Here is a 21,744-nt window from a genome sequence, read left to right as displayed (position 1 = left end):
AATTCTAATCACCAGAAAACCCCCACAAGTGTAAGTAAACTAGGGCTCTGGGGAAAGGTAATCCTAACTGTGGCAAGCCACAGGAACATCCAAGTTCATGTCAGTTGCAGATTCTGATAAGCTATGCAGCAAAGAGTTGGGTCTGGACTGTTTCAAGTGGGAGGGTGCTGGGGTAATGTTGGTATTTAGCTGTGATCTACAGGCCAGCAAAGGTCAGGTTGGACAAAGCGGCCTCTAATGAAGCTGCCAGTGTCTAGGGTGAAAGAGCCACAGAGCCTTTCAAATTAGCAGCTGAATCCTGACACTCATTAGTGATTATATATGCAAGGGTTGTGTCTTAAGCCCCAGTCAGTAAAACAGCCCTGACATTCGGCATACACACAAAGGAATACAGGGTGTGCAAAAAGAACGAACTGGAATTTTTAAAATACTTCCTCCTTCATATTGTGACATTTTTCTACATCTTTTCTGTCTGTCTTTATTTTTACACTGATGACAGGACTGTAATGTACTTACATTTGGTTCTCAAATAACTGCCACTATGATAAAAATGAGACTTTCATTTTTTTTAAGTTTTCATTCTGAATTTGAGGAAGGTCTGGATGTTCTACATGAGACACATTCACATGTGAACTACAAAAAAATGAATAAACCATCCTGGAGTACTTCTTACTCAAGCACCTCACAGGACCAAATTCATCTCAGATGACAAACTGAATTTGAGGCTCTGAACATTTGCTACTAGCATATATTTCAAGGGTTGGAGGGGGGTTAGTTCCACAAATGATAACTGCTCAATATACTTGAGATTTTTGAAGCAAAAAGATGGCAACTTGCACTGGAAAAGTGTTTTCCTGGAGCATGGCTGACACCGGGGAAAGCCGCACATTAAAATTCTCTTCCAGCAGTGCAAGTCTGCACATTAGAGTTCTGAGAATTTCTTAAATGGGAATAATGAGCATTTTAGGAAGCAATTTATAACCATCACTCAGTTAACCACTCAATCTCCACAGGTAGTCAGTTCTTGTCCCTTGATAATGAAGAAAATTGAGATACAGAATTTTCCCCTATGTAACAGATACAATAATTTTAATCTGTGGCAAGGTCATTTAGCACAAGGAAAGGAGGAAAGAAAAAAGTAAGGAAATTGGCAAAATTGTACTGAATCTTCTTATAATTACTCAGTACTGTAGCTAAAGGATGGCGTTTTCATGTGGATTATCAAAAGACATTTATGTTTAACTCACAGATTTATCAACAGGCAACCTTTGCTTGACCCAGTACTTTCTATGGTACATCATGAATGATGCTTTATTTTCTCTTCTGCTCAGTTTTATTGTGGAACAAAACTAGATTTCCTTAATTATTTGTGTGTGTGTGTGTGTGTGTGTGTGTGTGCTTTTTTTTTTTTAACAAAGTTTTGTTCTTCCTAAAACTAGCCCTGTGATTCTACTTTAGCATTTTCCCATTGTCTTTTCAAAGGGTATTTTCTTTCTTGACAATGCAATCAGCATATAAAAACCAAATTTTACTGACTGGATCTGTTTAAGGCGAAGCCAGCAGCCTGAACCTCAGCTTGACAAGGAGGCTGTATTAAGCTCTTGAACAAAAGCGTCCAAGTCGACCTGTTCTGCAGACTGATTAACAGAAACAAGCTCCAAGGACTAATCACAAGTCGAGCCCTGTTTTGCAGATTAATGGAACAAAGATCCACAAGAGGAGGGGAGGTTACAGCTCTGGAATACAGATGAGCTAAGGTAGGCACGAGGCTTTCCTCCTTGAAGTCACATCCTGGAAGCACACCCAGGGACCTGCTGCCCGGGGTATTGCACGGAAGACTGAAGAAAGTGCAGCGTGGAGGCAGTCTGGGTTTCACAGTCAGCGCGCCGGGAGGTGAGCGTCCAGGTTCTACCTTCCGAGATGCTGATGTCAAAGCAGAGTGATGCATGGACCTGGTGCTTTCAGGGGAATGCTTCCGTTTCAGCAGGGCCACCCCAGTGCTGCTGACTAGCGCCAACACATCCACCCCTCCCACTCATTTTTTGCAGTGGCCTGTCACTCAGGTGATTTGTGAAGTGAATAACTCAGTGCAGGCTTACACGGAGCAGAAAGTTAGACGAACACAGTTAATTTCCAAATCACCCATATACTGAATTTTATAATTAGAGAAGGCGGTCTTTGTTTTCTTTTGTTGTTGTTGCTGCTGTTGTTTTTCTGACTATAAAAACCAAACTTGTTCCCTATAGGAAAAAAATGTACAAAACCCATGAAAAAGAGTATGAGAAAAAGGACAGCCATATAACAGAAACTTGATGCTGTTATTGTGGGATGTCGTTTCCCCACTTTTTCTATGTATATAGCATTTTATAATGTTACCACGCAACTGCACGTTTTGGTAGCAATGTAGCCTTTAAAATACTTACTGCTGGGCTGGAGAGATGGCTTAGCGGTTAAGCGCCTGCCTGTGAAGCCTAAGGACCCGGTTCAAGGCTCGGTTCCCTAGGTCCCACATTAGCCAGATGCACAAGGGGGCGCACACGTCTGGAGTTCGTTTGCAGTGGCTGGAAGCCCTGGCGCACCCATTCTCTCTCTCTCCCTCTACCTGTCTTTCTCTCTGTGTCTGCTGCTCTCAAATAAATAAATAAATAATGAACAAAAAAAAAATTAAAAAAAAAAAGAGAGAATATTAAAAAAAAATACTTACTGCTAATTGGAAGAAGAAAAAAAAATACCATAGCTTTCTGAAAAACAACACTAATTCTCTGAGAGCTACAACATTCACAATAAATGAATGAACCATTTTACTGGAATCTTAGATCTTTAAAAATGTTGAGTGTTTGGTTAACCAATGAGAATTACACCACTTGGGAAACAGAATGGTTGAGCACAGAGATGTCTACTATTTTCCTCGGAATTATATCCTTAATGATTTCCTACCTAAACTTTCCCCCTCCATCTTTTATTATTATTATTAGGTACAGAAAAAGCTTTTCATTTTGTCTCATCCAAAAGAGTATTTGATTCAATATTTTGACTGAGATATAAAAGGAAGATATTCCCTTGAGTATTCTACTTTATCAATAATTCAATAAAGATAATTATTCTATGTATTGTGACAAGGTAGAACCTATACAAAACAAAAACTCAAGAGTAACAAAAATTCCAGAACTGACTTCTAAATACTGGTTAGCCTGTGGTGTACAAATTAGCCAAACTCCAAAATATCCTAAGGCGTGACCCAGTGTGTCTCAGGCTTTTCACAACAACAGTTCAAAGTCTGTAGAAGGTAGTTCTACAGCAAATGACATTAACATCCATTCTCTTTTAATAGTAGCACTAGTCTGCACATGCAGAGGGCTTCAGGAAGGGGCTCAGCCATCCGCAAATTCTCTGCCTTCTACGGTCTCCTTGGAAGCTGCCTGGTGAGCTGAAAACCAAACAGACAGAGCTCGGCTCGTGTAAGAACTAATTAAAAGTGCCAAAGTCAGATTAAAAACTGGGTTTCCCTCTTTTGTCTTTAATCATTCTGTTCTTTCATTTTTTAAAGAGGCTGCGTTTAAATAAGGAATAAGGGAGGGTGTGGTCTGGTGCTTCTCTGACCAATCTCATGTTAGGGATGTCCAAGTAATGGGCAGCACTGCCACAGAACCAGAGCCTCATTCTTCCTTGCTGCCCATATCCTCACTGCTTTACATGGGGCACATGCAAGATAATAAATGCACACTATGAGGTCCCGAACACACCTGTGGCTCCTTAACTAGGAACAACAAAGGAAGAGGGAGGAGAGTGACCTACAAAACCTGCAGTGTCTCATGCTAGCTTTGCCATCAGTAAATACTTTCTGATAAGGTTTTAACCCAGTATCTTAAAGGACAGTTTTTCTTTTTCTACTGATTACTGGTTCACAACAGAAATAGAGTCCCCCTCCCCCACTTACAGCTAATGATTTAAGAGTGGGACTATTAAACCACCAAGATAATAAAAACATTTATTTTTATTTTTATTTTTTTTTTAGTGTCTGTCTTCAGCTAACTTCATTCTTGAACCATGGTACCATAAGCTACTTCCTATCACATGTGAAGGCTTGTGTGGCATGGAAAGTCTGAATACCACATTAGATTCAGCTTCAAGACTGATTGATCCTAGAATTTCAACATATGCAGTAGTGTGAAATGCAGTAACGGAAATAGTAGCAACTACTTACTGAGCCCTGCAGCCATCAGCTGCCCTAGCTTTTTATGTGAAATCATTTTGCACACAACGTATAAAAGAATCGAACAACCAGATATAGAAAAGAATGGAAAATCAGTGTGTTAATTCTTGCCTTCCTCTTCCTTTATAAACATAATACTGGTCTTTCTCAGTCTGCTAAGTGGACTGACTATAGATTTAGAAATCTCAGGACCAGTTTTATTTAGGCGGTGCATCCTGGACATCTAGCATGCTAAGATACTGGACTGAGAGTACCAAGTTAACTAGTGAAAACCCCCCTCACCTGCAGGAAGTGTCTTGAGATATTTTATTCTGGGAAGGAATGTAGGTAGGCCAGGTCTTAGACACCTCCTGTAACTTGCCTTTACATACCAGCTGCTTCTCTTCTAGTTGACTTTTCAGGGTTTCCCTGGGAATGCCATACTTCTGGCTATTAGTCACAGTAGCTACATTTAGACGTGAACCAAACTTATCTTTTCTAATATCTGCGCAAGACAATCTTCTTCTATCCTGCCCTGAAGTCATGCAGATTTGCTCCTGACATTCCATGCTCTCTGCTGGAACTCACATACACTGTGCTGACTCTGATGCTTTCAAAACTGCCATGGACTTTGTGTTGGAACAGCCTTCACAGAACATTCCACATCTATTCACAGTCACCACCCCACATTTCCTTTCCCTTTCCTGGGTGAAAATGCACTGCCAAGTATAACTTATACATTGAAAATGATATTCCATGTAAGTGACCTTAAAAATGCCCCATACATCTTCATGTAACAGACACCTATTCAGCCTTCCATGTCTTGGAAAGAAATGCAGCCATTATATGGGGGAGTGGGGAGTTTCTTTCCTAAATGGTTTCCACTTATCTAGAGCATAAGCAACTTGTCATGCAGGGCAAGCATATAGTACTCACTTCTTAAAATACCTCCTCCCTCCCTTCCTTCCTCCCTCCCTCTCTTTTTTGCTCTGTCTTCCTAATTCTCTTTTTGTCTGCCTAGAGCATGTGCCTTCTGTCCATCTTCACACTGTCTTCCTGCTACTTGTCTCCTAGATCATACGTCCTCTCCATCTTTGTCTCTTCCTGTCTTCTTGGTTCTCTATTTCTTTGTCTTCCCAGAGCACACATGCTGTCTGTCTTCCTCTCTCTCTCCTTGTCTTCTGTCTTCCCTACTATCCCTGTCTCTTCTTTTACCTCATTTCTACCCCTTCTACCTGTTACTACCATGGAGATAAAACAAACAAAAACAAGACCCCTAAAATAAGAGCCATCGTAGGACTAAACAGTACTACTTTTCAGCAAACAAAATAAATTATTCTTTATTTAGCATATACTGAGTGCCAGAAAGTTCACACATATCTCATTTGAATCTCATAAAAATATACTATGAGTTGTGAAAAGGCTGTGTAGACAAACATTTGAATTTGATGCCCAGGACTTTGTGATATAAGAGTCAAAGGGTGAGCCCCTTAAGTAATGCTTAACCATTTCAGCTCCCCAATTGGAGTACTGATGAGGCTTAGACACATATAATATATGGCTTTTGCATGTGGTGGTGCTCAACACATACCATTCATTATTCATTTGCATGCCCACCCAACAGATGAAACTGTGGCTCAGAGAGATTAAGTCACATGTTTAACAAGGTGAAGTCAGTTCTGAATGATAAAATTGAGATGCAAGCTTGCTGGGACAATCTGTTTTTTAGGTCAGAATCTGCACAGGTTTATAACACACGGCCACCCTCCGTGGGTAGGTAGGAGATGACTGTTTCTGTCTGATATAGGGGGTAAAGTTTTCAGGGTAAGTCTTCCTGCTGGAATTGCATTAGCCTGAGAAACTAATGGTTTAAGGGAAAAGGAATCCATAAGAAAGACTGAGGCCTTCAACAAGCCTTCACCATCAGAGAGAAGGTATCCAAACACACCATGGTTCAACCTGTCCTCACCACGCTTCCAGTAGTCTCACAGAGGAACCCTTGAGATGATGCACACCATCATGCCATGACAGCCCTCTTACAGAGCTTCCTACAGTGGCCGAGCGGTTTTCCCCGTATCCAGCATGGACTACAATGTGGCTTTGTGGATTCAGGCTGTATAGGGAGCCAGGCATGGTGGCTCACACATTTATCCCATCACTGAGAAGCTATAAGTTTTGAGGCCAAAAAGTGAATTCCAGGTCAGCAGAGCTTGGAGAACAGTGAGACCATGCTTCAAACAAAACAAAACAACAAAATGAAACTATATTCTGAAACAACTATAGCAGCAGCATGCAGGCTCACCAGAAGGGAGAGGGGACGTCCCTCAGTGATGCAGTGCAGACATAACAGATGACAGGAACAAAAGGTGGAAGGGTACCCTCTTCCCTGTACCCAGGATGTCTACCTCACCCTCATCTGCAGATCATCAGGAGGACTAACAAGAGACTTTTTGGTCCCCTGGACTAACCTGTGAACACATTTGATCTACAAGGAAGAATTAAGGGAAGCCCAAAAAAGCAGAGCAGCAGTCATAACTGGAACCAGGTAAGTTTGGATTAAGCTTGTCAAGAAATCCCAATAGGCTCACTATATGGTAAAATCTGGAGAAATTCATTCTACACTAACATCAAGCTTAGAGCACAGAACAAGAGATTGATGTCTATCAAATAGCTTGAAAACAAATGGTCAAGGAATGACATGCTCTAATTAAAGTACTGAAAATTCAGCCTCCGAGGAATCACCAGTACATACGCCAGAAGTCCAAAGGGCCCACCTGGCCTGCTGCCCAACCACCCCATGGTTCATGTGGCTTCCTTGAGCATAGCCGTGAAGAAACAGCTGCCTACTCTACTAGCAGTTTTTCTAGCACAGCTCACAGCATGGAGATCATGAGTGCAAGGGAACAAAACGATAAAATACTGGGAAGCCAGATTTGCTGTCCCCCTTCCTCACCTTTGTGAAACATGCTCTCCTAGGGAAATGCTAGCCTCTGTGTTCATGAATGTTCAGGAAGATCTAGGTGTGTCCTTGAAGGCCTGGAACATGACTTAAAGCTGTTAGGTTCTACTTTGCTCTACCACCTCTGATCCTCCACTCTGGAGAGTCATGGTTACATTTAACTTTGTTCTGAAAACATTTTTTGTTCATTTACAATCAAGTATCTCATCTATGTAAGTCTTTAGTCCCATAGCCACAGATATATCTCTGCACACCACCTACCTCCCTTCCTTCTTCCCTTCCTCCCTTTCTCCATCCCTCCCTCCCTCACTTCCTTTCCCTCTCCTTCCCTTCCTTCCTTTCATTAGATATGAATTAAGTATCTGTAGCCACGGGCTAAGCCTAAAGTATACATGGGAAACAAGGCCTACAGGTGTCTGTTATGCTCACGGTGCTTGTAGCCACATTAGAATCTAGAATTGTCTTCTATCACCAGCAGCAACTTGGGGTTGAGAGGAGGAGCCCATGAATATAACACAAGAAGTAGAACAGCCAGATTTTACCAGCCATGCCTTGATGTAATGGCTCAAGTCTTCTCAGGAGTTCAGGCTGACTGGGCTTCAGCTGGGGCATTTTGTCAGCACTTCCTGCTTGGTGCATATGCCCAAGGGAATTCTCATATTCATTCATTCATTCATATTCTTTTTTCTTTCTTTCTTTCTTTCTTTCTTTCTATCTATCTATCTATCTATCTATCTATCTATCTATCTATCTATCTCCCAATCAATCAATCATAAATCATCTCCTGCTGCATGGTGCTCAAGAGAGGAGAAATGAAGCTACATGTGATAGATAACCTGGCTCCTGACATGTGTTATGTGAGAAGTTGTCTCTGTAAAGTAGGACTAGAATGTCTTAATGTCTTATAACACATGAGGATGCAGTAACCTTTTTAAGAGCCCCTACACTCTGGAGCACGCCATGCTAGATCACTCCTTTCTTCTCCACATCCCTGTACCCCATCTCCTCAGCACACCCTGCCACTTAATCCCAAGCATCCATGAAGAATAGTAGCCTGGATTTATGTATCTTTTAAAAATATTTTATGTATTTATTTATTTATTTGCAAGGGAAGAGAGAAAGGTAGAGAACGGATATGCCAGGACCTCTAGCTATTGCAAACAAATTCCACACACATGTGCCACGTTGTGCATCTGACTTTAACATGGACACTGGGAAATCAAACCTGGATCCTTAGGCTTTACAGGCAAGTGCCTTAACCACTGAGCAATCTCTCTAGCCCTATGTATAACCTTTTGCAACTAAACAGAAATGGCCAAGTCTTCTAAGGTGAGAAGTGGCCAGAGTTGGTTCAGGTTGAGGGAAAGAGGGACCTATTCTTACGTGAGAGAGCATGGCAAAGGAATTCTGGATCCTGGTCCTCTTTCTGCTTAGTTCAGTTCTGGGACCTTGCACAAGCTACCTTCTCTTACCAAAAACTCCATGACTTGGTCTCTCTGTCAAAAAGCAGCAATCCTGACATATCAGCAGTTGTAAATACTAGCTCTTGTGATTAGTCATAAATGTTACTTTGAAGAGTTGTTGAGCAGTCCAATGACAGAACACACATCAAAGCTCTCCAAGCGAAGCTCACCTTCTGAGAGCAAGTTTATCCACATCATTTGTCTGAGTTGGTCAGGCAAATATTTAAATGGTGCCCACTGCTGAGCTGAAGCATAGGGGGGTCTCACAAACCTTTCTTTAGCCCCCCTCCCTACTCTTTTACTCAAACATCTCTCGCTTCAGATAAATGTGCCAACGAACCAGGCAGGCTGCAAAGGGTGTGCTGGCTGAAGCTGCGGGTGGAAAGACCTGAGTCCAAGCCAGTGTTACAAGTTCTGCACAAACTGGATATGAGGTGGTATTTATGATACTGGTTTGGCTGTCAATGGGAGGTAGGAAGCAACATGATCGGTTTTGCTTTCTCCTTTTTCAAATAAACAGGGCAGTTGTTAAACCCAAAGTGAATCTGATCCCATGCGGCTTTAAGAGCAGTCAGCTGCGTTCTGAAACAGGCAAAAATGTAAACAGAGCCCTGTAACTCTAGCCCAGGGCAGAACAGCCATAGGTTTCATAATGGGAGCGTCTGCGGCCCTGTGCCAAGAAAAATGAAATGTTAGCCTGGGCTTTTAAACTGAATCATGTAAAAGCAGAGTGCATATTTGTTTAACACACACACACACACACACACACACACGCACACACAGTGTTTTTCAATGCCAATTCCTTTTGGAACCCTCTTGAGTAAAAGCTGGGGATCCCTGAAAATGTGGCACAGAACCAATACCGTCCAGTCTCATTCTTTAGCAGAAAAGGACTTTTCTGTTGAACATGGAGATGTTTCATTTCTTTCTGCTTTATTTTTTTTTTTTGCCCAAGTTAATTATGACTGTGAAAATAAAATAAATGAGCCCACTTCCATATCTGAATTGTATCACATGAGCTATCAATTGGTTTTCTAATCCTCTCACTCAATATCTGCTGTTAATTTGTTTGCTATTTCAAGAACTTGAAGACTGTCAGCAAAATACATGATGCATTACAAAACTTATAATTGGAGATAAAAACATCCAAAGCTTTTCTGACAGGGTGAACACAAGTGCCCAAGCTCTGGTCAGAACAAGGGAACTGAGCAATCTTGTTGCTGCATGTGTGCAAACACAAGTACCAATGCTGTGGATGTGGCATCATCACTTAACTCCCACTCTGAGAAATGCTGAGGAAATTACATCTAAATGAATGACTGAACTCAACATGTTGACGAAGCTGAGGGAGGGAAGGGGCTGGCATTTCTGCTCACACTTCCTTTGCAAAGGCAGAAGCTCCATGGTACCCACTTCCCCTTGCAGCCATTTTACAGCTACGTGGCCTGGTCTAATTTCCCTGCTATAGAAGTTAAGGCACTTCCTGCATGGTACTAAATCTGACAAATTACACCTGGGTCTGCTCTAACATGAAGAAATGTGCTCTTTGTTCCTGACCCCTTGGTTAGTCTAGAGATCAAATTCCTGGACATCGGAATGGCCCACTCATATTCATGAAACACCATGGGAGAGCAGCTCTGGGTTTCTGCTCAGGAGGAGAAGAAGGTGCAGGCCACTGCTGAACAATACCGCAGCTCTGCTCCAGCCCTCCCGACACGACCCAACCTGATTCGGGCTTTTTACGTTTTGCTTCTTGGATTGTTGATCAGTTAGTTTGTGTTTTTTTATTTTTTATTTTTTTCTTTTCTACACATCATCTTGATATAAAAAGAACAACTCAACTCAGAAAAAGAAGAGCCAGTCAATATTTAACTGCCAAGCCCCACAAGTGAGTTGTAATAAAAGGCTGAGGACAGATTTAGTAACCAAAACCAAAATGATGACTTCAGAGCCCTACCTCCCTTTAGCCTGGACAGACAAGCAGTTAGCTACTGCAGTGGCTTGTATCTGGCACATTAGAGGTTTGTCTTCTCTAGGTAACTATAGTGAACTTTGGGAAAGACACTGCAGAACAGCATCAGAAGCGGGGACAGGGATCCATTGTGGAGACAAAGAATCAACACCAGAGACACAGGAAAATTAAGAGCTTTCAAAACTGGAGAGCAACCCAGGTGCTTAGCAACCCAAGACCCTGTTACTTCTGCTCCCCAAAGGAAGAGAAAGGAACAGCAGCAGAAATTAAGAAAATCTGTGCCTAAGCTGTTACAGGGGGATGTCTGATTTCTTTCTTCAAGGTTCTTGGAAGGAGGCGGTACAATATATCCAGAAGACATAAACCCTGCCTATGTCCTCCTGTGAAGAGATGCCCTCTAAATTCAACAATACCTCTCCTGTCTGTGCTGGCACCCCATACAAACTCTTTAGTGTAGGACACTGAATTTTCTCAGGCTTGTCAAACCACATTCAAATTTTCCTCCCTGTAGACCATAAAATATCACAGCATACTCAGTTGCAAACACACATTAAAGCTATGATATGTTTTGCAAGTTGTTTTCTGTATACAATTCCTGTTAAGATGTAAATTAGGAAACACTATTCTCTCTAGTCATTAGGTAGCTTTCAGCTGCTACACAAGTTATAAGCATGCAATGAATATGCCTTTTCTGAAGCAAAATTCAGTCACAATCCATATTTTTATTTTGTTTCATTTTGTGTTTTGTTCTTTAAGGGGGTGGGATCAAACATAGGGAGTTGCTCATACTAAGCATGTGTTGTATAACTGAGCTCAACTCCAAACCCAACATCTTTTAAATTCAAGAGTTACAGCAATTTTCTTGGTCTGATGGCAATTACTTTTGAGAAACCTGAGATGGGATGGAAATCCTTGGCATCAGTGTTCTTATTCCAATTTTTTGCTTTTGAATTAAAACCACTATTGATATTGGCAATTTAGAGCTTACTATTTTTTCCTGAAAATTCACTGGAAAAGCATGGAAATCAAAATGAACTAGTTTATATTATTTTGAAGTTGGAACATCTATTGGGCTACTAAGGAAGCATTCACCTACAGATATATGTCAGAGATATAAACACTCTTTAAGGAGAAAAGTAGTAAGTATGCTTTAAGTCCCCCTTTCCAATTTTGCTTCTATTCATACTATTAATAGTGAAAAGGGTTAAAAATTTTACAAGACATTAAAATAACCACGTCTATAAGCAGTCTTATCTTTTCAGAGTCTGACTGATCACTCAAGTGGGTTCCATATGAAGCTACCTAGGGCAGACCTCATTCCTATTTCACATCCTAAATCGAGACGATGAGTGAGTCACCTGGTGTCACACCATCAGCAGAGGCTAAACCAGGGTCAGAATGCACCCAGTCTGACTCCCAGCCCTGCTCCAGGCTGGGGAAGATGGACTGGAGGCATCAACATTCTCCTACGAGAGGTCATCCTACCCATCTCAAATCCTCACTTGTAGGTTTGGCAGTCAGCTATCCCTATGTTGTGAACACAGTGATTCAATTCTTATAACCAAAGGGAAATAATGCCATTATTACTCATTTTAATGATGAGAAGTCAGAGAAGAGATTAGAGATAACAAAATAAAATAAAACCTCAGTTAAGGTCCAAGATCGCAGGGCCAAATAAGTGATAGCAATGAGATATACTGTTCTCCCTAGACATGCTAATGCAGAATTTCCTAAACCAATGTTCAGATTACCATTTTAACAAGATGTATTCATAGTGACATTCAATCCATTGCTTTCTAAGAAAAATGTAGTGAAACTGCAATTTCATCTTCATCAATCTCTGTGTTCTCAATCAAAATACAAACTGGGAACAATTGCAGTGATGACACAAATCCCATTTTGAGGCTAGTCCTCCCTCATGTAAAAAGTGCTCAGCAGGAAGTAGCTGCAGCTTTCTGGAAGCCCCGTGTGCACCATGTAAACAAGTACCACAGAACAGTCCAAGACACGGATTCATGCTGCCTCATTTTGTCAGTGACCACACTCTCTAATACTGGAACTTAAGAAACTTAAATGATAATGATGTAACTCAGATATAGACTTTGTGTGCAGTTTGGAACAACCATCAAAGATGCATCACACCCCATCACATCCCATGTTTCAATTACTGATATTTTTACATCAATGGGATGCTGCAAGATCTGCTTCATAACCCCCAAACCATCCTCTTATGCATCCCAGCTGTAATCTGGGTTAGCTAAACTCCATCCTAAACAGATTTGGGTCAACTTGGATAATGGAGGAAGTTAGTTTCTGTCATCCTTTCAGGAATGAGAAATCCAGCGGTCTGTGAAGATCCTGCTTCTTTAGGGATAGCCTAAGATACTTTGTGCCTTTTGAAAATCATTCACAAAAAGCTTACACTTTGGAAGAAATGATACTGACACATACTTAGAGCTTCTCTGACAGACAACATTCCTCCATTGTTGTTCTGCACTGCATTAAGAAGTGGGCTGTGAGGCGCTGGAGAGATGACTTAGCAGTTAAGGCGCTTGCTAGTGAAGCCTAAGGACCCATGCTTGACTCTTCAGATCCCATATAAACTAGACGTACAAGGTAATGCAAGCATGCAAGGTCACACATGAGCACAAGATGGTGCACACGTCTGGAGTACGACTGCAGTGGCTGGAGGCTTTGGTGTACCAATTTTCTCTCTTTCTCACAAAAAGAATATTACCAAAAAATTAGTGGGCTGTGAAGCTAGGATGCTCATGTCCTGCCCTTTACCCAGAAATGCTCACAGCAATAGCAGGACTTATTTGACGTCAATTTTCAGATCACAGTTGGACAAGACTCACTTCTGCTGCTTATCCTCTTGCCCTTTGCCACCTTCTCAGGCATAAAAAATGAACTGATGGATATTAATAAAGCTAATTTAATCTGGATCTGCAAGTTCCAGCCACTAATTATCACACTACCACCAGCATTATCACCACTGTCCCCCATCAGCCACCCTGTATTCTTCCTGGAAGCCAGACCAGCTGGGCTCAGAGTCGTGATGCTCCCACTTACAGTCTGTGGTTACTTAACTTTCTGTGCCTGTGTTTACTTATCTGTCACATGAGAACCATGATAGTACCTCTCCTACAGGTAGTTTGGAGACAAAATGATGTAAGTGATATAATGGACTTACAACAGTGCCAGGGACGTGGCATGTGGTATTCAATAAAGAGCACAATAGCATGGTCAGGTTGACTGTAAACAGAAATGTACATTCTTTATCATTCATCAGTCCTTCTGGTTACCAACTAGTAAGGCCAAAAGATTCTGTTATTTTTTTCAGAAGCTGTCTCAGCACAAACCAAACTGTTGAGTAAAGAGAACAATATGAAGTAACTCTTCCTATCCTCTTCCAACCCATCTTTCAGCTCTTAGAAAAGGAAGGATCGATCCAGATAGTTTTCCTGGTGGGATGGGTCAAGCTGAATTCTTCTGCTTTGTATACACACAGATAGCCCTGGAATGATCTATTTTGTTTATTCATTTGCTTTTTAAAATATTTTTGTAGTGTTAAGGATTAGACTTAGGACCTCACACGTGCCAGGCAAGTGCTCTATCAGTGAGCTATATTCCCAGCCTAATTCTCTCATACTGATGATTCATCTGGTCTGATATTATTATTTCAAACCCTGGCGCAAGGGTTAAATGACTTTGCCAAAGTTCACCTAAATGCATAGTCACAGAGCCAAGAGCAGAAAAACAATTAGTTACCATCCTACACAACTAAACTGGGTACTTTCCCAAATCCATTACAAATGTCACCTATTTCATCCTTATGATGACTTACTAAAATGCACTATTTTTGGTATTTTAAAGTTACCAAAACTAAGATTCACCTATATAAAGTAACATTCAAAACTTAGCAAGTATAACCAATAGAGAGCTTCCTATGTGGCCTGTTTCAGATTTTCTAGAGCACAGGTCTGAGAATCCTAGCATTGTGCTCTCAACCAGTAATTTTTGTGTTGCCTGTGCATGCGCCTCATCTGGGAGCTTTAAAAAACACAGCTTGGTGGGGCTCCCTTAAGGGAGGAAAAACAGGGTTTGGGGGAGTATAGGATGTTCTCTCTACAAGCTCTCTACAGAGCTTGTCATTTTGGTGTGTGGATAGATTTAAGAAACCTAGAGAAGAAGGTATTTATGACTATTTCTTGTTAGTATAAAATGAAAGTGAAATGAGCTACTGAACTCTAATATGATGTACAGAGTAACTAGATCTGTGTTTGGAATAACATAGTGCCCTCCCCCAATTCCTTCTATGCTACGCAGGGACATATACAGCCCCAATCATGTAATTGCATACATGTCCACAAAAGGCCTACACTCCTTGATGTTGCCTAAATGAATGTTTCACTGTGAAAATAACCAGCACTGTGTTTTACAATTGTACCAGATTAAGTATTTTGTTGGCAACACACAAATATGCTTTCCTTTCATCCCAATCATTTTCATTTAAAGCAACTAAGTCCATGTTAGGCTTATTTGTGCCCACTTTAAAAACAAAGGAAAACTGTTTGAAGCAACACTTACCAAGGTGCACCGTATATCCTGAATCCCTTCACTGTTACCTCCGAATCTTGCAAGTAAATGCTATTTGTCAGGAGGGACTGAACATTGTCAAAGTCCTCTGGTTTCAATTTGGACACAGAGGGGAAACGGTAGTAGTCCTGTTTAACAAGGTCTGCCATGAATTCCTTATCAAATGTCAGTTCATGATTCCCAGCAATTACTATTTTATATTCATATGGCAGGTTTCCTGAAATAAGAACAAAAAAGCACCAATTAGCATGTTCAATTCCCATCAAAAAATACAACAGCCAAGACTGATTAGCAGACAGCTCACCCTAGTGAAATAGCTCACACATTTCTGTTCACTTCCATATAAACGAAAATGTATTACTCCTTTATGCTAACAAAAGTGACAATAAGCAGGAGATAGGAAGTTACTAAGAAGCTAAAAACCTACTAAGGAGACATCAAGCTTTCTTGTTCCATTTCCCCCTTGTATCTTACAGATTCTCTGTGAAGAATCCACACTTTATAATTATCCAGTAAAAAGGACTTTAATCATGATCCTAAAGAGAAGGCCTGGACTTGGTTTGCTCCTAAAAGAAAATAAATAAAGACAACCAAGTATTCTTAACAATTCATACAGATGCTAACTTTTTAGTACACCCTTCATACAAAAGAAATGCACAGCCAAGAATCCCACAGTTTACACATTTGAAAGAAACCACATAGTACAATTTCATACTGAAAATCTAATTTAAGTTTACCTTTTGGTTTGTGAATAAAAAGAGCATTATTAAGGACCCCCTGATTGGAAGACCAACTTTCCTTTCATTGGGATGGGAGAAGAAACTGTAAAGCTTAACCCCCTTTTTAATATTTATGCTATGGAAATGTGAGTTCTCGGTGTGTGCTTTTTATGCAAAAATTTCCTGATCGAAATGAGATAATTCTGGGAAGAAGAATGAAAGCTATAAAGGAAAGCCCAAACACCAGGCTTCTGCACAGATTTATAATGTTTGAATAAAGTACAGATCATGCATATTAATAGCTCACTGTGATGCTCTAGGACCTAAAACCCAAAGGGAAATAGTACTAGGCAGCTGTTTCCATCCTCTACTCTGTTGCTACCCATCCCTCAAAACCCACTATTGGGCTTCTGCTCTTTTCAGTTTATATTGGAAGAAAAGTACAGTAGGACAATGACACCTGCATCTCCAACCTCGATGTGAGGCTCCTCGGCCAAGTGCAAGATCACTGCTCCCTGCTCCACGAGTGGGAGACTGGATACACTTGTGAGAACCGGTCCTCGCCAGCGGGCCAGAGCCAGTGATTCCATTAAGGAAGAGACTGTTTTTGGCAAGAGGCAGCAAGTTCTGCCACTGGTCCACTTTAAAGGTTCTGCTGTGGAGTCCTCCAACCCCAGCATCATGCTGCAAGTGTAGCTGTTATCACAAGTGTTTTTTTTTTTTTTTTTTTTTTCAGAATGAGGTATGCTTAAAATGTTATAATTTTGCTCCAGCTCTCAGTTTTTCAGTTTTTAAACAAGCATGTAATTGCATATACAGCATGCACATTCACAGGGAGGCTTAAAAGAGAGATATCACAGAACATAACAATGCAGAGTGATAAAACCACACACACCGTGGGCCAGAGTCAAGGGATAGCCCAACGCCCAGCTCACACAGCTGTGTCACGCACGGCACTCTGGGTCTCAGTTATTCGCAAGGCTGTGGGAAAGTGCTCATCAAAAGCAGGAAGCCATTCTCAAATGCACATTTATGCAAGCTTGGCAATTAGGACCATGATGTGTGTTGCAAATACCTTGGACAGAATGGTGGTAACTCACACAGTTCTGTACTTGAAACACAGATGAGAGATGGATTAACAGGGCCACAAATTCCCAGCACTGCTGGTGCTGAAACCCATGAGGCTCCACAACCGTTTTCATACCTCTTCAGTTTGATAACACACCCTCAGATTCACCTGTGTTCACCAAGCCAGAACAGACCACAACTATTTTGCTGAGCAGTATTCTGTTTGGAGGCAGGTACTGCCTGTGTGGGTCCTTGAGCTACTGTACTTGTTCACGACTCTTCGAGCTTGTCTAAGTGCTCAGTAATCACTCATGATGATGGCCTCACTGGAAACCCATTCAGTAGGCACACACAGTAGGGGACTGAATTCTCAATTTGTCCTTTTTTTTTTTTAGATTTCTGGTTCAGAATGGGTGAGACCAGAACACAGGGCAAAAGAAGTGCATTTTCCCCATTTGGAACAGTTGGAAAAAAAAGTGAACAGTAAATCCTCCTCACAAGCTCGCGAGCACCCTCTGTGTCTTGTAAATCAAATTTTGGAGAGGGAACATAGAGAAGGAGCCACCAAAATAACAGCCACAAAAGTGCTGATGATATTTACACATTGCCAACAAACATCTCTTTCTGAGAATCCAATAGTTGCTTCCAAGTTCCGTCCTGTTACCTATGTTATGAGACTGTCTAACAGATTTTCTTTTTTGCTGAATTGACCTTTCATCTATAATCTGCCAACCTTTATGTTTTATATGAAAAGTGTAAGCAGGGCAGCTGACAAATCTCCTGTTACTTGATGGCATTTTCATTTTTTTTTTTAAGTTTTATCCAGGCTAGCTTAATTTGAAAAGCTCTGCAGTCAAGCTTCAAACTTCTTGGTATTCAAATAGCATCACTTTCAAATTATCAGACAAAGAGGTGCCTGCCTTTATTCATTTCATTCAGATCACATCTTCTAAGCCGACCTGCTTGAATGAGAACCAAGGCCATATACAGCTGTTCTGACATGGAAAGAGTCTTTACTCTGAGGGACCTAAAGAGCTCTCAACTAACCAGCTGCATGTTTCCCAAGTTATATTCTACATCCTACAAGTGACAGACAAGATTACTCTCCGTAGACTGGAGATGAACACTTGGCAGAATGTTATTTCAAAAACACATTATTTGGAAAGATATATTAACATAAATAATCACAGAAGGCATGTTTTTTCTATTTTATATACAAAACAGTTGAATTACTGAAAACTACTGAATACAAAGAGTACAGGTACATTACAGGCTTAGCAATGTGACACTGGTGGTAGCAAATGAATGGACGGCATGTTGGAATCAGCCCATCAGCCCAGTGCATAGCCACAAGCTATGACTGAGTTGGTAATCAATCCCAGATAAGCATGGGAATCCTATTCTGTATCTTCTCTGCTTTGTAGTGTCCCATATGTAAATACTTATGAGCCAGGAATGTAGGTTTACACCTGTAATCCCAGCACTTAGGAGGCTGAGGCAGGAGGACTGCCACAAATTCAAAGCCAACCTGGGCTACAGAGTAAGACTTTACCCCATCTCTACCTCCACCCCCAAGAAAAAGACAGTCAAAATGAAATCAACTGGGTCCTTACTGCTTCTGTCCTGATGAAATGTCCTGATACTCTTGCCACCACCTAGTCCCAAAAGCAGATACCATAAAATTTTTGCAAATTCCAATTTCCAAATTTAGCTCCCCTACGACCATCTCACTAAACATGCAACATTTCCCCTAACTACATGGATAAAGGGGGAGGCAGAATCCCTTCACTTCCTCCTCTATACTTTCCCATTATTCTTTTTGGTTGTGTAGTATTGCATTTCCAACATGTAGGCACCTGGGTCTTCCAAATATCCTTTCTCTTTGCAGTTTTAATCTCTCTCCCTCTCTCATCTCCTGCTGTGATGAGTATATATTTACCCATATCAGAGTAAAATAACCATAAGCAACTACTGACATGTATCCAGATACACATGACACATACATGACACATGATCCAAAGAGATGAGATGCCTTCTCATTTCATTTCTAAACTGCTGCAAATAGGAGTCCAGATAAGATAAAATCAGCCTATTGGTGTGCTAAAGTTATACGTCAAATGAGATTTACCTTTTGAAAAAAGTGAACTAACATTTAGAAAATAAAATCTTTCTCTCAGGCACACATGCACATGTGCAAAATCTGTGATTCCAACCTCTTTTGGAAATCAAAGAAGCAGGCAAAACTGAATTCCACTTGCCAACAGCTTACCCACCCCTATTCCTGCTTCCACCTGCCCTGCTTCCCACACCGTCTTTGTCTGCTGGGCTTCTGCAGCATCACATTGAACAACTTATAGTTAACCATCCAGAGTTTACCCATATCAACCTGTCTTCCGTTTCTACTCATCCTTCTTTCCCAGAAACCTTTGCATCCCCTCTCACAGCTCACTCCAGGACACAGCCCTCCTCCCTGTCAGATACCATTAAATGCTATTTCATTGTACTTTCTCATTTTAATTCATTTTTAAAAATTTTTTGTTCATTTTTATGTATTTACTTGAGAGTGACAGAGAGAAAAAGAGGCAGAGAGAGAGAGAGAGAGAGAGCGAGAGAGAGAGAGAGAGAGAGAATATGGGTGCACCAGGGCCTCCAGCCACTGCAAACGAACTCCAGATGCGTGCACCCCTTGTGCATCTGGCTAACCTGGGTCCTGGGGAATCGAACCTTGAACTGAGGTCCTTAGGCTTACAGGCAAGTGCTTAACCACCAAGCCATCTCTCCAGCCCTCATTTTTATTCTTTACAATTTCAATTTCTCAACTATTGCAACTTGAACTGTGGAGGTACCATGCGGTAAGGGTGGGAACTCACCCATCTCTACCACCATATATTAGCTATATGACCTTAGACAGCTGCATTGTGGTCTCTGGATAACAATGCAGAAACAGGATGGGTTTAAAGCTTCACAAGCATGTGTGAACTACAGTAGGTCTGTGCACAGTTAACTATCAGCGCTCTAGTTTTAAATTTTTCTTTTCACACATGACTCGTCACCGTCACCCCCTAGACGTGAGGGAATTTTTTTTTTTTTTTTTTGGTTTTTCGAGGTAGCGTCTCACTCTGGCCTAGACTGACATGCAATTCACTATGGAGTCTCAGGGTGGCCTTGAACTCACAGAGATCCTCCTACCTCTGCCTCCCGAGTGCTGGAATTAAAGGCGTGTGCCACCACGCCCTGCTTGAGGGAATTTTTTGATGCACAGCATCCAGTTCAATATTTCCTGATGGCTGTACAAAATTCATATTGTTTTAGTGACACAATGACTCTACAATATTTGCCAAAGCTTCTTTAGAATCTAGAATTTGGGCTTGGCATAATAGGCTATGACAAAATGTGTCTCAGGGTCACAGTTTCTTCCAATGTTTAAGTTCTCAAGAAGTGTCCTATTCTGTCTCCTCATCATATGATCTCACCAACTACCATTTAAACTACAATGTCCTCAAATGTAAGTGGGAGTAAGTAATAACACTACCTGACACTCTCTAGTCCCTCGATAGTCATTAGCTCTGGTGGGATTACTTCCAACTGCCATCCAAGAAGTCATTACTTCATCTACCAAGATCACTCCCTGGTGTCAGGCACAGTGTCACTACTTTCATGGGAAGAAGAAAAAAAAAATAAAACTGTCTAAACTCTGACCAAATCTGGCCATGATCCAAAATGCCCCTTAAGCAATATAGCTATTATCAGTGCCAGGAAGGCCGCTGAGTGAAGAGCACAGGTGAGGGAACTAGCACCAGTCCCTACACTGAGCCACTCAGGGAATCCTAACATACACTTCCTTCCTCCTTGGCTTTTCCAGACCCCCATTTCTTCTAGCACCTATTGAACACGGGAAAGGTTCTAGTCTGTTCTCTCACTCACAAGAAAATAGTCTGGATGGTATGCAGACTCTATTTATCAAAAGTTTTTCTAATTAATTAATTTTTATTTATTTACTTGAGAGCGACAGACAGAGAGAGAAAGAGGGAGAGAGAGAGAGAGAGAACGGGCGCGCCAGGGCCTCCAGCCACTGCAAACAAACTCCAGATGCGTGCGCCCCTTTGTGAATCTGGCTAACGTGGGTTCTGGGGAATCAAGCCTCGAACCGGGTCGTTAGGCTTCACAAGCAAGTGCTTAACTGCTAAGCCATCTCTCCAGCCCTCAAAATAGTTTTTACTCACTGGGAACATCTCCACTTTCTTCTTAGAGACTCATATAGCAAAGAACAGAATACTGATGATATCCAGAAAAGTTCAAACTCTTTAGCTATCCACATATCTAATGTGAGTACCAACAGCTTGAAAACAAAACAGGGTCTATGTACATATTAGTTCCACCTTCCTCTTAACACACATGGCAGAAAAGTGCTCCAAGACAACCTGACTGGTACTTTGAGAACTATGGCTTTGTGAGGACTCCCGAGGATGGGAACAAGGCACGGAGGAGACCACAGGGCTAAGGGGAGGGGCCTGCTCCCAAGTTTACAAGCTCTCTATTTAATTGAATTCACAATGTGAGAAGAGATTACATTTAAAAAATGAAAAAAAAAAACATGACAATGAAAAACCATGATTCAGCCAACATCATACTATTGATGAAATCCAGTGCCAGACAGATGCTGCCACTTGAGTTGCCAAATCCCAGTCCCTGCTGGTGGCATAAGGACAAGAATCTCTAGTTCCTTTGCCTTCCAGAGCAAAGGTGTTTATATAAACCCAAATGTACAGTAG

General features: G+C 41.3%; 1 protein-coding gene across 4 annotated transcripts in view; it reads right to left on the bottom strand.

Moving 5' to 3' along the window:
- Positions 1–21,744, bottom strand: part of Mpped2 (metallophosphoesterase domain containing 2) — a 191,240-nt gene that overhangs the window by 79,392 nt on the left and 90,104 nt on the right. For all 4 annotated transcript variants that reach the window (XM_045155821.1, XM_004660842.3, XM_045155824.1 and 1 more), the window contains one exon: positions 15,177–15,402. In XM_045155821.1, the coding sequence (XP_045011756.1) occupies positions 15,177–15,402 (226 nt within the window). The remainder of the gene's footprint in view (positions 1–15,176; positions 15,403–21,744) is intronic.

This window comes from Jaculus jaculus, chromosome 8 (assembly GCF_020740685.1).
Source record: "Jaculus jaculus isolate mJacJac1 chromosome 8, mJacJac1.mat.Y.cur, whole genome shotgun sequence".
Lineage (NCBI taxonomy): Eukaryota > Metazoa > Chordata > Mammalia > Rodentia > Dipodidae > Jaculus > Jaculus jaculus.
The sequence above is the reverse complement of the archived record's forward strand: the minus strand, read 5'-3'. Positions and strand labels throughout refer to the sequence as shown.